The sequence below is a fragment of the Struthio camelus genome, chromosome Z (genome assembly GCF_040807025.1).
Source record: "Struthio camelus isolate bStrCam1 chromosome Z, bStrCam1.hap1, whole genome shotgun sequence".
Classification (NCBI taxonomy): Eukaryota; Metazoa; Chordata; class Aves; order Struthioniformes; family Struthionidae; genus Struthio; species Struthio camelus.
This window is the reverse complement of record NC_090982.1, coordinates 9,606,574-9,620,436: the sequence shown is the minus strand read 5'-3', so window position 1 is coordinate 9,620,436 and position 13,863 is coordinate 9,606,574. Positions and strand designations below refer to the sequence as shown.

The window sequence follows — 13,863 nt, the reverse complement described above, 5'->3', positions numbered from 1 at the left end:
CCCAGTCTACTCAGTCAGAGCCTCTTCTACTGCGTGGTTATTTCTTCAGACAGTTTATTTCCCTTTTCTGTATTTCTGCATTTGATATTTTTTCCTTCCTGAAATTAGGGTTTTACATTTCTCTTTATTGAATCTCACTGCGCTAATTTCAGACTATTTGTAGAAATTAGATCATTTTGAGTTCTAGTCCTATCTTTCAGAGCACTCACAACTCCTTCCAGACTGGTGTCATCCACAAATGTTACTACTCTGTTGCCTGTACCATCATTAGTGTTGTAGAATAGTGTATTGACTGAAACTGGACTGGACCGAAGTCATTAACTTGCTACTCACACTAGTACCCTGTTTGAAATGTCCTGATGATATTATTTTGAACTATTCTTGATTGTGCTTCAAATGCATTTTTAAAACTAGTTTTGGAATGAACTGTGATGATTTCATCTAGCCATTATCTACTTTAGCATTATTTTTGTTTATAAAAATGCCATGACTGACAGTATCACAGCCTTACAGAAAGCTATTTAAATGATCACAGAAAAGAATTAGAATGGTTTCATGCGACTGGTCTTTGAGAAATTGACATTGGCTGTTCATCATTATCTATCTATTTCTCTTTCTTTTCTAAACCAATAATTGCCAAACTTTTTGCACCATGGCATACTACAGTCCACAATTTCTAGTGGCCCATCATTCCTTTCATCATGAGACTGTTAATAAGCAGACGCTATTAAGGTACATACGTTTTAATGATCAGCATGATTTCATGGGCCTCTCGCTTCGTCTGGATACCACCACTTGGGACCTGATGTCCTACATGATTACACATTGATTGGCAAGTAATTTCTTGTACTATCTTTTTGAGTGTCAAAGACTAGCTGACTGGTCCATGATACCTTGAGTCCTCCTTTCTAAAGATATATTTGCCTTTTGTCCTACCTGGAAAACTTTGTTGCTTAATTTATGCAGAACTATAGGATGAATTTCATCGAAGTCCATCACTCTCACTACATCTTATTTCTCTAAATACGCTTTTTCTTCCTGCTTTCAGTTATCTCTGGAACATCTTATTTACTCTCCTTCCCTCTACAGTAACAGACCTCTATTTTCCTCCTCCTTCTAATGTAGTTAAGATCTTTTCTTCTTTTTCTTCCTTCTCTGTCTTAATTATTTGTGCGTTAGCCTTTCTGATTTTACCTCTACAGGCTTCTGTCTTTTCCTTATGTTTATCTTGAACCAGTTGCCTGGTTTTCCTGCTATGCTTGAGCACATAACTAAGGCCTGTCCTAGCTGCTGAGGTGACTGCAAAGCTCTCCTTGCAATCAGACAGGCCTGCTAGACAGACAGAGTAAAAATATCGTCATGGCATAGATGGCCTCCAGCCTCCAGAAAAGCTGGGACCCACATGTGCTAGGTTAACATGCACCACCATTTTTCTGTACATTCCCAGAATGTATTTAAGGTAGTTGTTTGATCAGAAAACAGGCATTTCACAGACCACTGATATTCTGAAATTACTTAAGAGCTGTTTAGAAAAGCTTGTGCTTCCACCTTGTTTCTCAGATTGTTCAAAAACATCTGTACTGATCTCTAACACCCACCTTTTTTCCATGTTAGGTCTGTGGACTGTTGTGCTTTCAGTTTAGTCTCTTCTAACAGCTGTGAGTCCTTCCGTTATTTACTCTTATTAGATCCTGCCAATTATTTCCTGAGTCATTTCAAACTAACTTTGCTGTCTTCCATTATTCTTACTCTATTGCTTCTCTTTTCCATCATTCACTGATATGAAAAACATGAAATTAACCAATCAAATTACTCTTTAACTTTTTGAAATTCAGTTTAATAGACTGCAGGATTCTTCTTCCACTGAACTGCTTTGTTTTGGAAATTCTTGCTATTACAGGGAGCCTCTGTAATTAAACTCAGTGATTGTGAGAAGCATAATTCTTCTCAGTTAGCTGGGTTTGCACAGCATTTTACCAGACAGCAAATTTGGCCCTTCCTCCTCATGGCTGCTTCCTCTTTTGTAGATCAAAATTCATACCATTTCCTGTTCTGAAAGTCTGATGACCCCATATCTGGTATAATTTAGAGACGTGTTATACCACTCTTTGCAGCAAGCAACTTCTGCAATGCACTGTAACATAATTTTTGAAATACATTAAGCCAACTTCTGCTGCTACATCTTGTATTTATATCAGCAACATGTTTCTGCGCAGGACAGAACCTGATTCGTTCAAAGGAAAATCATAATTTTGGGTAATCTGCGTTTCATGCTATGCTATGCTAAATACACTCATGATTAGCGATTATATGTACAGGGGAGATAAAAAAAATAACCTTAATATGCAAACTGTTTTACTTTTTAAAATAGGGGGAAAATAACTTGATGAAAGCCACAGACTTCCTCACTTCCCCTCCACAGTGTCTTGCTTATTTAATATTGTAAAAAAAAAAAAAAAAAAACACATTTTCTCTTGTCTGACCCTTGGAATATCAATGCTGAATAGGAATTTCTCTTCCAAACTGATATTTCTTCCTTCGCTATAACTCAGGCCTTGCTCTGTCTGCAATTGTTACTGCCTTTAGAATAGAGCAGCTGTGCTGTCCAGCTGCCACTGCCTCTTGAACTGTAAGCAGCTACCTTTATTATGCATCTCTTATTTTAGAAATCAGACATAAAACTTTTTGTACCTTCTGTGAGATGTGCTTGTCTCTGAATGGGAGCAGAATATTGTATTCAGCAAAGTTTGGGGCTTTGTCATACTTATCAATAACAACACTATCGGAGATTTAAGTGTCACAGAGTAGGTATAGAAGTCATAGAAATTGAGAAACCACAGAAGAGAGAAGGTGCAGACTGAACAAGAAAGCTCTAGTTTATGGCCTCTGGTAATTCTAAGTCACCTAATAGTGTTTGCTTCAGTTGGAAAAGGGTCCCACAAGAATGGGAAATTCTTCTTACCTTTGTATTTGTCTGTCTCTGTTGTCTGCCCAAAGCACCAAAAAGAGCTTGTCAGCCCAACAGGCTAACAGAAGGATTCTCTTTTGACTTGAAATCTGCTTTATCCTCCGATGTTCTTTCAAAAACCTTGCCCTGAGTTAAGGGAATTTATTTCCTTAACTCTAGAGAACATTAATCAAGAGGCCATGAAGAATGAGCAAGCTGTTCTGATTACCAGGTTTGCGCGAAGGATACATGCTGTTCTACTATCACTCTGGGTTTTCCAAAGAACTCAATATAGTTCGCTTTCTGCTCCCACTGAAATCAGCTTATTAGCATTTAAATCTCCTTCAGATGATTAGCTGATACAGTAGAGAGCAATTTTTAAGTTAGTGCTTTGGTATGTTCATAGCATACTGCAGCATTAACATAAATCTGGGCTTACACTGTTCAGTGAGTGGTCCTGTCTTGTTTTTTTTCCCCTTGGTCAACTGCTAGCTCTTTAAAATATTTTCCTTTGTGATGATGATTTTTCTCTCTCTGTTCTATTATCCTGTGACTTTACAGAAATGAAACTGCAAGTACTGCTGCTTCAGGTTGCAGTCATACTTGACTTAACGGCAAGATCGTTCTTTCAAGCTTAGTTTTTCCTATTTGCAAGGACTAGGATATAAAGGCAGGTAATTGTTGATGAAAGAGGGAGCTTTTTAGTTATATAGGACTCAGTTATATAACTCTCAGTTATAGACAACTGCAATTTTTTGTGAACCGTTCGGTGGAATTTTTCATCAACTGCACAAAACAAGAGGAAACGAGAACATAACCAAAATATGTTTCTAACCGCCATAACAGGAGACTAAACTGGATAAATTCTAGGATTTAGACTTTATGTGTGAATAACTGTGATGATAAGGTTTTTTTTTTTCTGCTTAATTAAAGGCACTCCTCTGCAGAAATAAGAAAGCAATTTACTCTTCAACCAGGCTATGCACAGTTCTGTCAACGAAGTTTAAGTACCCCTGGATTTTCTAGTCTTCATCTGGTAAGTTCTGGGTTTATCTTCTATATACAGATTGCCATCTACATAACTTCATGTTTTTAGGCTAAATTAAGTGACCTTCTTAAGTTGTCTCCAGTTTTCCATTGGCTTCTGCCTAAAGCTATTAAAAATACTCTCTGGCGACCTGAGGAAATTACACATTTCAGACAACCGAGAATGCTCCTTGGAGCATGAGACAGATGATCTTTCTGCATAGTACTATAAATCAAATAACTTAGTGAGTGTTGGAGTGTATTATAGCTTTTCTCAGCTGGAGAGCTTAAACTCCACTAACTAGTTATGTGTTATGTGGTGGCCACAACTGATCTGCAAATTGATGTCAGTGAAAAAAGACGAAAGAAAGAAAGAGAGAGGCTCAGCTAGCATTGCCTGATGCACAGTTTCCAGTCCTAGCTGCAGAGACAGACATCATGCTAACTCGTTCTTCAGTAGCACACAGTAAGTCAACTGTTACGTGACTCTGCATCATCTTCTTCAGCCTTCCAAATGCAAGCCCCACCAGAGGAGTCAGACCATGGGACCCTGCAGTTATGACGAAGAGAAGAATTGCCTAATCAAAATTTTTAACTGCCTTTCAGAAGGAATGGGATTGTGCAAACATACTGTGCCATGCTATTTTGCTATTCTCCTTCTTCACCCTTCTTTGTAACCCCCCCCCACACCTTTTTTTGGGATGCTGTATGTAGAAGCAAGAAAAGTCTTTGTGCACTAGTGACGGTGAAAAATGGAAACGCTATATGCAAGCATTCACTTCCTGTGTGTCAGGGCCTCCTTCCACTACTGACTTCCTTAATCTGAAGCGCTGTGGTATTTTAACTTGCTGCTTGCGGTTATTCAGCCCGAGGAGGCTGCCTTCTGTTCTCTTACATGCAGACAACTGCTTTTGCTCTTGAGAAACGTGATAACATTTCATTTCCTGCGTATTAGGGTCTAGCTGCCATTTTGTGTGCTGTCACAATCTACACACCTCTAACCCATCATCTTTAACAAGGTATGTTTGCAGTAACGATTTATGGCATTTTCTATAGAATAGTTACGTTGCACACTTCTGTAATGTGCGAAAATGGATGCTGGCTTCTCAGTTGTAATAGGATCCCTTTTTGTTTCTTTTGATAATTTGTGTCTACAGTTAGGGGGACCGTTACTCTCCATCTGCATTTACCTTTTTCGTCATCTTTTTCATTTATATCTAAGAAATTTCCAATACTGACTACTACAAACAGTTCCCGTGATTAAAGATTATTATTACCATTTCAACTAGAAAAAGTTAGCAGACATAATGAAATGTGACTGCTTTAGCTTGTCAAAAGGGAAGAGTGTGATTTCTGAAAGGAAGTGCAATGCTTAATCAAAAATTAGATTGTATTAAACAACATTAGTTTGCATGCAAAACATTACATCTTCAGCATTTGCATATATAAAATATATTTTTGTATGCTTTTAGCGATTTGTTTTGCTTTAATCTTTTTTGTTGCTGTTTTTTTTTTTTTTTGCTGCAGGATTTAATACTCAAAAATAGACCTTCATATATTTTTAATGCACAATGTTTTACCTACTGGTAGTATAGTAAGTGGACGTCAAGAATATTGTCCTAGGACTATAATGGCAATTAACAAAAAATCAGTAGCTAATAGAGATCACTGTTTACTGATAACTGTTGACCCAGTATACTCAGCACTAAATTAGGCGCAAAATACAGACAGTGCTTATCCTGAAAATGTATAAACAGCACGATGTACCTCTTCAGCTGGCTGCTTCATGATTCTCAGGACTTACTGTCAGTTTTAGCTTTTCCCTTTGGGTAGGAAGGGCAAAGAAAGAGAGAGATTTTCCCAAAAGTGGTTTCAGAGAATGCAACCGATCCTTACATGTGTTCACAGCAGGGAGATCCACAGACCACGCTAACGTAGAGGCCGCTACAGTTTCCCTATAAAAGAGGAGATTGGGCACGGGTTTTTTTTTGGTGTGGGGCATTTTTTTTTTTTTTGGTGTGTTCAGCGGTCTGTACTACATCATCTGCAGGAGTACTTACCACATCTATTTTTGTCAAATGTTTAAATTGCTGTGCTTCTCCTAAATGTTTTATCATAGTTCTTCTAAACATGCTTTGCTTTCTGCAGTATTTTTCTCAATTTTATTAACTTAATAACTTCTTCATTTATATTTCCAGAACTCTAATAAGACTCTAATTCTAGTATTTGCCACTGATCAATTTGAACTTATCTCCCTATCTATGATGACTGAGGTGTCATATTATGTGTAAGCCATTTTAGTTCAGAGCTGCCCAGAGCCTTTCTGCTGTTGAGCAACTTTGCACCCTTCATAAATTGCAGAATTCTACATTGTCCTGTTGATGTAAAATTCCTGATGTTGTGAGTGCAACACTGTTATTACAGAGGTCATAAGCAAAGCGTATAAGTCCCGATCCATTAAAGCCAAACAAACTTTCTGTTCTATACTTTAAATGTGGGAGTTATTCCATCTGTTGTATATAGTAGAAAAAAGCCTACATATGTTTTATACTTTCCAATTTGGTTGATTTAATAAGTTATATTGGGTTGATTTAATAAGTTATATGGGAAAACCATGTGAGAAGGCTGGAAATTTCAGTGGCATGATCCAGTGAATAAATCTAAGTCCACCCTACTCTTTCTAAGTTATAATTGATTCAGCATCAGTTAGCCCGTGACGCTTTTAGGAGTTACGGCAAGTTTCCTCTGGTGGAATGAGTCCATACTTCCAGAGCTAAAATAATCTGTACGAAGTCTAAAACCTATGTTATGTGCAATATACATTCAAAAGATGCATTCCTCCATGTTAAGGAGGAGTTAAGGGGACATACAATAACATTTGCATTAAGAGCATTTCTTCACATTCAGAATTTTGGGAAATTTTCCTCCTAGTGCTGTAAATGATGTAACTGCAACTGGAGTTTCTTGGCATTGTTTTTAAATAGACACATGTACAAGCAACAAAAAACTCCTCCAAACTTTTACACCTAAACATCCTAAAACTAAAATATGCTAAAAATCTTCAGGGTAAAAATACCGAAAAAATTTAACTTTTAAAAAAACTTTTAAGTGGAACATGACTCATGTACAAAATGGAAGATAGAGCAGAACTGAACAAGATGTGAAGAGGACAAAGCATACTAGCAAAAATTCCACTCAGTGAAATGTGAAGTATTCATGACCCAATTTTTTGTGAACAGAAAAAAATCACCTTTTTCTAAGGATAAGTCCAAAAGTCCTTCTATTTAAGGAAAACTGTCACTGCAGCAAAGTCTCGAGTTCTTATTCTTCACTCCCTACTCAGGTGAAAATCCTATCAACTTCCATGAGCACGTTGCTTGGCATTGAAAGTACATACCATTTCTAATAGTCAGTATATCTCAGGGCAACACCTCAAAGGAGAGGCATTTTCATGATGGCAGCCATGGTGATTAGCTTTGTCTAATTGGTAGTGCCTTTCATCATACATACTTTAGAGTCCGTTGGCTCCTCCCTGCCTGCTGCCCACTGCCAGTCACTATCATTTTGCTCACCTGCCCTTCTCCTCTGTTCTTACCTTCTGCTACCTTTTTCACAACTCCAAATAACACCATGGATTGGACAAGAAGGATTAAGGCCGTTTAACTGGGAGGCTGAGGAATATATCTTAGGGGATCCAGGATGTATTTCAGTCAGCGCTACTTAAACCAGCATCTGTGAAAACTCTACAAAGAAAAGAGGTGCCAGTTTGGATTTAGGTATAATATCGTCCATTTCTTTTCTTGAGTTTTCAGATTTTTTTTTCCTTTGTTCCTTTTCTTTTTCAGCTAAATGTTTTGCTAGCAGCTTTTCTTTGCATTAAATGCAGTGGCGCTGTACATGAGGTTAGATGTCTGCTTAATAAAAATGACAGTGATAAGCAGTAAGTAAATAAGCCTAAGTTACATTTTTAAAAAAAAAAACTCTGTTGCTAAATAAATACCTCTTGATTTCATTTTTTAGCCTTCCTTTTATGACGCTGTAGACCCAGTAGATTTTGAAGGCTTCCTAATGACACAGCTGAACAACTTGGACACAGAACTAGCTCATGAACTTGGTGATTTTCCTGAAGATGACTTGGACATTGTCTTTACACCTAAAGAGTGCAGAACTTTGCAACCTTCTATGCCAGAAGATGGGTGAGAAGACTCTCTGTCTCTCTGTCTGAAATACTGTAGGTTTAAAAATGGTCTTGAAAACAAGGCTGTCAGTCCAGATACCTCACTGTGCCAGCCACTATGTACTTGCTTAAACTTTAAACATTTGAACGTTGCCATTGATTCTATTAGGGCTGTTTGCACACCTAAAATTACGTAAGCACTAACATAACTTCCTGAGCTATCTAGTAGCAGCAGAAGTGAGATAAGGGTAAACTGGGAAGAGGAGGAAAGAACAGAGGGAAAGGAGTGTGAGAAATTCTTTTGTATCTGTGATTCTGAGGGTGGGAGCTGATTCTAAATGTGTAGTATGCACAGAATTCAGCGGTGGGGATTTTTTTGCCAGTTACGTGGCATGGGGTTGGTCAGATCACTAAACAGGTCTTTCTCAGTGCCTTTGTTGCTTAAGGGGCGGGAGGCAATAATACCTGTTTTAAAAGGTTTGGAGGAGGAAAAATCTATTAATTTCTAGTGCAGAAGTCACATATACATCTGGATATTAGGAAGCTTTCCACTATTTTCCAATAGGTTTTAAGTTAAAACAAATGACACAGGTTGATGCCAATGCTCAGCAATCCTGGAAATTTTGGAGCAAGTTAGATAAGCAGACAAACTATGTGCAACAGAAGTTTCAGAATGAGGAAAGAGATGTATCGGAGATTTTTCTGATGTGTTTTGGGAGACCCCTATACATTATGTACAGTATATTCTTCAAAGATTGTTTGACTGTAAATGCTACCTTGAAACCGAACCACAAAAGCATATTGTTGTTTGCAAGCAGCAACAGCTGGATAAACTTCAAGTCAATACCAGTTTAACCCAAACCTGCTAGGTTTGCTGAGACCAAACCATACAAACATGTTCAGTGCAGTGCAGTGCATGGGTCTGTTGTGCCTGGCTCCTTCCAGCATATTCAGGAAATTACATGCATAGTCTGTATTCTTTGTTGTGCTGAACCTCAGCATTGCTGGGTTGAGCTGGCTTAGTGTATGGTATTGTCACTTGCAGCGTAGACCTGCATCATGCTCTGTTCCTGCATAAGTTGTTTTTTTGTCTTAGTAGATCACTATAAAGTTCAGAAGAGACAAAGGTCATGGAAAATCCTAGGGGATTTTGTAACATTTGCTCAAAAGATGATCTTCACTTAAAATTACACATGAATCACTCATAGAAAATGTTCCAATCTTTCTTAGGAATTCTTCTTTTTGTGGGTAGTGAGAAAAGACAATGAGTGTGGAAGACCATTCATATTTTGATATCTGAATTTCCCATTTAGTTAGCTGATGAGTATAAATAGTAAAAAGTTATTCAACTGTGAAATGAGATTTAAAAAAATAAAAAGACCATTTCTCACTTATACATATATATTTCCAAGCTTATTTTCCCAGTATGTCGGTTAAAATCAGCAGTAATTTCTCCATATTTCCAGTAGAAGAATGTGTGGATTCATGCTGTACAATCTGTTTTAGACCTTATTTGCAGCACAGGGACATTGAAGTTTCTACAAGGAAATCTGCGGCAATGCTGAGAGAGTCAACAAAAAAACAAATATTCTTTCAGCTGTTTTTTTCATACCTCATCTTCCCATTTGGCCATTCACACCACCCCTATCGATATTAGTACTTTCTCAGAAAATCCTGGTCAAGGATTGTCTGAGGGAAAGTTGAGAGCGCTGGAAGGCCATGAAGGAAAGATTATTCTGCAGGCAGTGTAGTCTGTGATGTGTTCCTGTGCTGAAAGCAGGAAACAGATACCACCAACCGAACGGGGTTCACGTGCTATCTACTTACAAAAATACGTTCTTTGTGAACCAGATACAGGAAATTGGCTATGTCAGTCCACCAGCCAGGGCAGCACACAGTAGTCTGTGACAGTTACCAACCAAGGATTCATCCTGCAGTGTATCATTTGTAACTCAGTCTTGGTAAATGGTTGCAAATCTGCTAAAGAGTTCTGGGTGGAAAGAGCTAAAATGTATCATACCTTTCATTCTATCCTGCATTGTAGGTTTGTCCTGCTTTTCTGCTTTCTTCGTTCAAGGGACGTAACAAGTGATTTTGATACAAGCCACTTAATATTTTCAGACTAGCGGTAGGAGAATTGCACCACAGCATCATGGCATCAGATTCACAGACATCAAACTTAGCTTATAATATTTCTTTGCCAATAAGTATCCAGTCTATTAGTCAGCATTGATAACTCACTACATTAAATGAGACTCACTGAAAAATCATTAAGTTGTAATATATTCTCGTATTTTAATATTTTCTTGTGCTTGATAAAACATGTTCTTTTTTTAGGATTTCCTCCATTTCTATGAGAAATAGGAAATGATACCAAAGCTAGTCAATAAGATTGTATATCTCCAAGAGTGCAGGAGCTGAGGTCTCTGGAAAAATCTCTCTGATATTTTTCCTGCAAGTAAGACTTGCTATCAAGTTTTGAAAATCACAAATGCGGGTACCTGGGATACTTCTTTTATTTTGCAGAGTATGGCAACTCAGTCTTACATTCATGAAGTACATAGCAGGGAAATGGTTATGTCTGTTAAATGTATGTTTGCTAATTTATAAACATAGCAACAAAAAGTGCATCAGGCTACTCACGCAGTACAGGTAAATCTTTAAAACTCAATCAATAGTTTAAAAGGAAAATAAACATATAGGAAGGGACTAACAGAGAGGCCTTTATCTGAATGGCATGTGCAGATAAATTTCTTTGTCCTTCAGGTTTGACCAAGGTACTAACATATTTACAATATGTTGCTTTTTCTCCAGAGTTGAACTAGATTCACATGTCAGAGACTGTGTTCAGACGTATATCCGGGAGTGGCTGATTGTGAATCGAAAGTAAGTTGTATATAGATAAATAAAATACGAAATACCTTGCATATTATTTGACAGAGAGAAGATGTACATTGTTATAAATAATTCTTAAGAGTAAAGATTAGAACTGTGACTGAAGACAGGAATTGACATTTCAGTAGTTTATTTAACTACATTGTTTTATTTAAGCAGACAGGCTATGGCTAAACATTCTTGCTGCTGCTTCTTCGTTATTGGGAACCTTAGCAAAATTAATCAAGAAGTAATTCACATCAGCGGTGTATAATGGTGATTTATCTGGAAGAGGAATACTGCATTTATTTTGCTTCCTATTAGTCTTAGGTGGCAGTTAATTGGCCAGTGTAATATACTTGGTAGGTTATTATCTTTTGGAGGTATGAAACTTAGTTCTTGTACGCTTACAATTTTTAAAATGCCTGTGTCTTAAGTTCCTGAGAAAATTCCAAATGAATTATTTGCCACTTTTATTCCTCAACCAATTGCACTTTGAATTTAGGAATACAATACCGCAAGGGGTCAGGTGAGTCTCTAAAGTCATTCACTGCTTTCTAGATACATAATCCCTTTCTAATATGATTGATCTTTATTTTAAAGTAGTAGGTTAGTAGCAAGTAGTAGTAGCTGTTACTCCTGCCATCCTAGAACTTTACTCATCTGATAGTTGCAGTCATTTTCTCGTTCTCAGCCTAAATGTATTCACAGCCATATGGGCCATTTGTTCTTAGGCCAACAGCATCCTTTTGGATGCTGGGGTACTGTTTACCCTCTTTGCATACTGAGACACAGCAGTCATATCCTACCTCAGCCTTTAAATTGCTGGGCTAAACAAACCAAGCTCTTGTGGTCTCCACTCATACTGTAGTAGCTCTACACATTTAATATATATGCTGTTGAGTAGCAGGTCCTTCATCTCAGCCCCTTACTCCTACTTCTTTTTCTCCTTTTATCTCATGCTTGAAGAATCTCTCTTTTTTTTTTTTAAGTCCTGTGCAAGGTCTAAGTCAGTTTGTGTTTTGATAGTTTTAACTTTATCCCTTAATACCAGGCTTTCAAAATATAGTTGTGTTGGCTGTCCAGTCTTTTTCATCCTTGCAGGTTCTTTGCTTAATATTTATATGCTTCTTGTGTTTATGTTTTTATGACTTTTCTTTATTCTTTTTCTTTTAATCCAGTTAAGTAAGGAGTTCTTCCTTACAATTCCTGTAGATTTCCTGAAGAATCGCAACTTCTAAAACTATTCTGAAATTTCTTGTCAGACAACAGATGGCTTAGATAATCACTGTAAGCAGAAACCAGCAGAATTTCCACTTGTGGCTAGATTTCCAAGTACTGACAGAACATGCTCCTGCACTGGAAATGACTTTTTTTTAGTGAAAAGTCAAAAACTCTTTGTACTGTACAATTGGCATAAGTTGTACTGGGAAAGTGCATTTTCTGGATGTGTTATATTCATTGCTGAATGAGCTAGTTTGCACTCATATTGATTTGTGCTAACTTGTTCTTTGATCAGATCGAAAGGAAAAATAACATGCATAAAGATTACATTTGTAAGTTCTTCTTTTTCCCCTCCCTGCTCTGAAATTTTGGCAGAATCTGATTCCTAATGGTGTGTGAAAAGGAAACAGAGTGCTATTAGCAAGAATGTGAGGATTATGTGTTTTCAGCAGTGATTGGCTGTATTCATCAGATTTCCAGGTGCACCGTTTTATGTCAATAAGGGATCTCTGCGTTTGGGGTCAGTGTAATTCAAAGCCCAGGATCAAACCTGTGGCCATTACAAGCCACTTAATTCCCTTTCGCTTCTTATTTTACCTCATTTATTTATTTATTAAATGTCAGGGATGCTCTTGGTCAGTGCTTTTGATACTAGGATGTTAGACTGGCAGCAATGCATTCTGGCAGTGGAAGTCACCTCCTTCTCCAGCATCCCTCCCATTCTTCAGATAGTGTTTTCTGAGGCTTCATTTTTCTGCTGCCATGTCCTGTTCCTCTTCTTGTGTGTTCATATCGTGCTCTTGAGGAGGAGTAGTAGCAGTGTCTGGTAGAGCACTAGTATATTTGCTGCCATTTTGTAGTGCTGTTTTGCCCACCCTTGCTACTATCTGTGTTTTTGGTCTGATGTACATCACCAGACAGTGCATAAGCTGCTGATCGTAGAAGACTTGTCTGGTTTAATTTTGCAGTTTGTACAGGGACAGAGCAGTTGCTGAGGGTTATTAACTTCCTCTATGGGTGCTGATGAAATTGATTCAGTTCTCAGAACTGTTCCACAGTGAGTCACTAAAGATAAGTTAGTGGCTTAAGTTAAGGTTTTGCAGTCTCTTCACTTACAACGTTCAGAGCATGGCTGCTAGCTCTTTTACATACTGTTATTCTGAATACACTGTTTAAGGAGCCCGCATGCTGCTTTGTCTCTGTACGCAAATAGGAAGTGAATAGTAAAGTAAGTGAAGCAAACAATAGAACATAGCTATTTTTGCTCTTATACGTGCATGCAGAAATGTAAATGGAGTCACAGAAATACGCGTGCCTAAAAAGATTTTGTAGTATGTTTAACTATCTCATTCAGGTCTCAGGTGAGGCAAATTTGCATGCAAATTCTCTATTGAGCAGTTGGGTCTGAGGTAAACGTGACGAAGAACCCTGTCAGGGTGCTGTCTTTTGATGGCTGTGGCCAACAAGGCAAGCAAGTTATTAAAAAATGCAAAGAATGAGATAGTGTGAAGTATGCCACAGTTTTAAATAAACCAGTGATAGACTGTTATCTGGAGTCTCACATTGTGCTTGGACACCATTCTCAAAACATATATGAGAGGAAGAAAAGGAATCA

General features: G+C 37.7%; 1 protein-coding gene across 1 annotated transcript in view; it reads left to right on the top strand.

The window, feature by feature from the left end:
• DOCK8 (dedicator of cytokinesis 8) overlaps positions 1-13,863 on the top strand; it is a 96,607-nt gene that overhangs the window by 13,521 nt on the left and 69,223 nt on the right. The window contains exons 2-4 of the mRNA XM_009677671.2: positions 3,881-3,983; positions 7,994-8,169; positions 10,965-11,036. Of these exons, the coding sequence (XP_009675966.2) occupies positions 3,881-3,983; positions 7,994-8,169; positions 10,965-11,036 (351 nt within the window). The remainder of the gene's footprint in view (positions 1-3,880; positions 3,984-7,993; positions 8,170-10,964; positions 11,037-13,863) is intronic.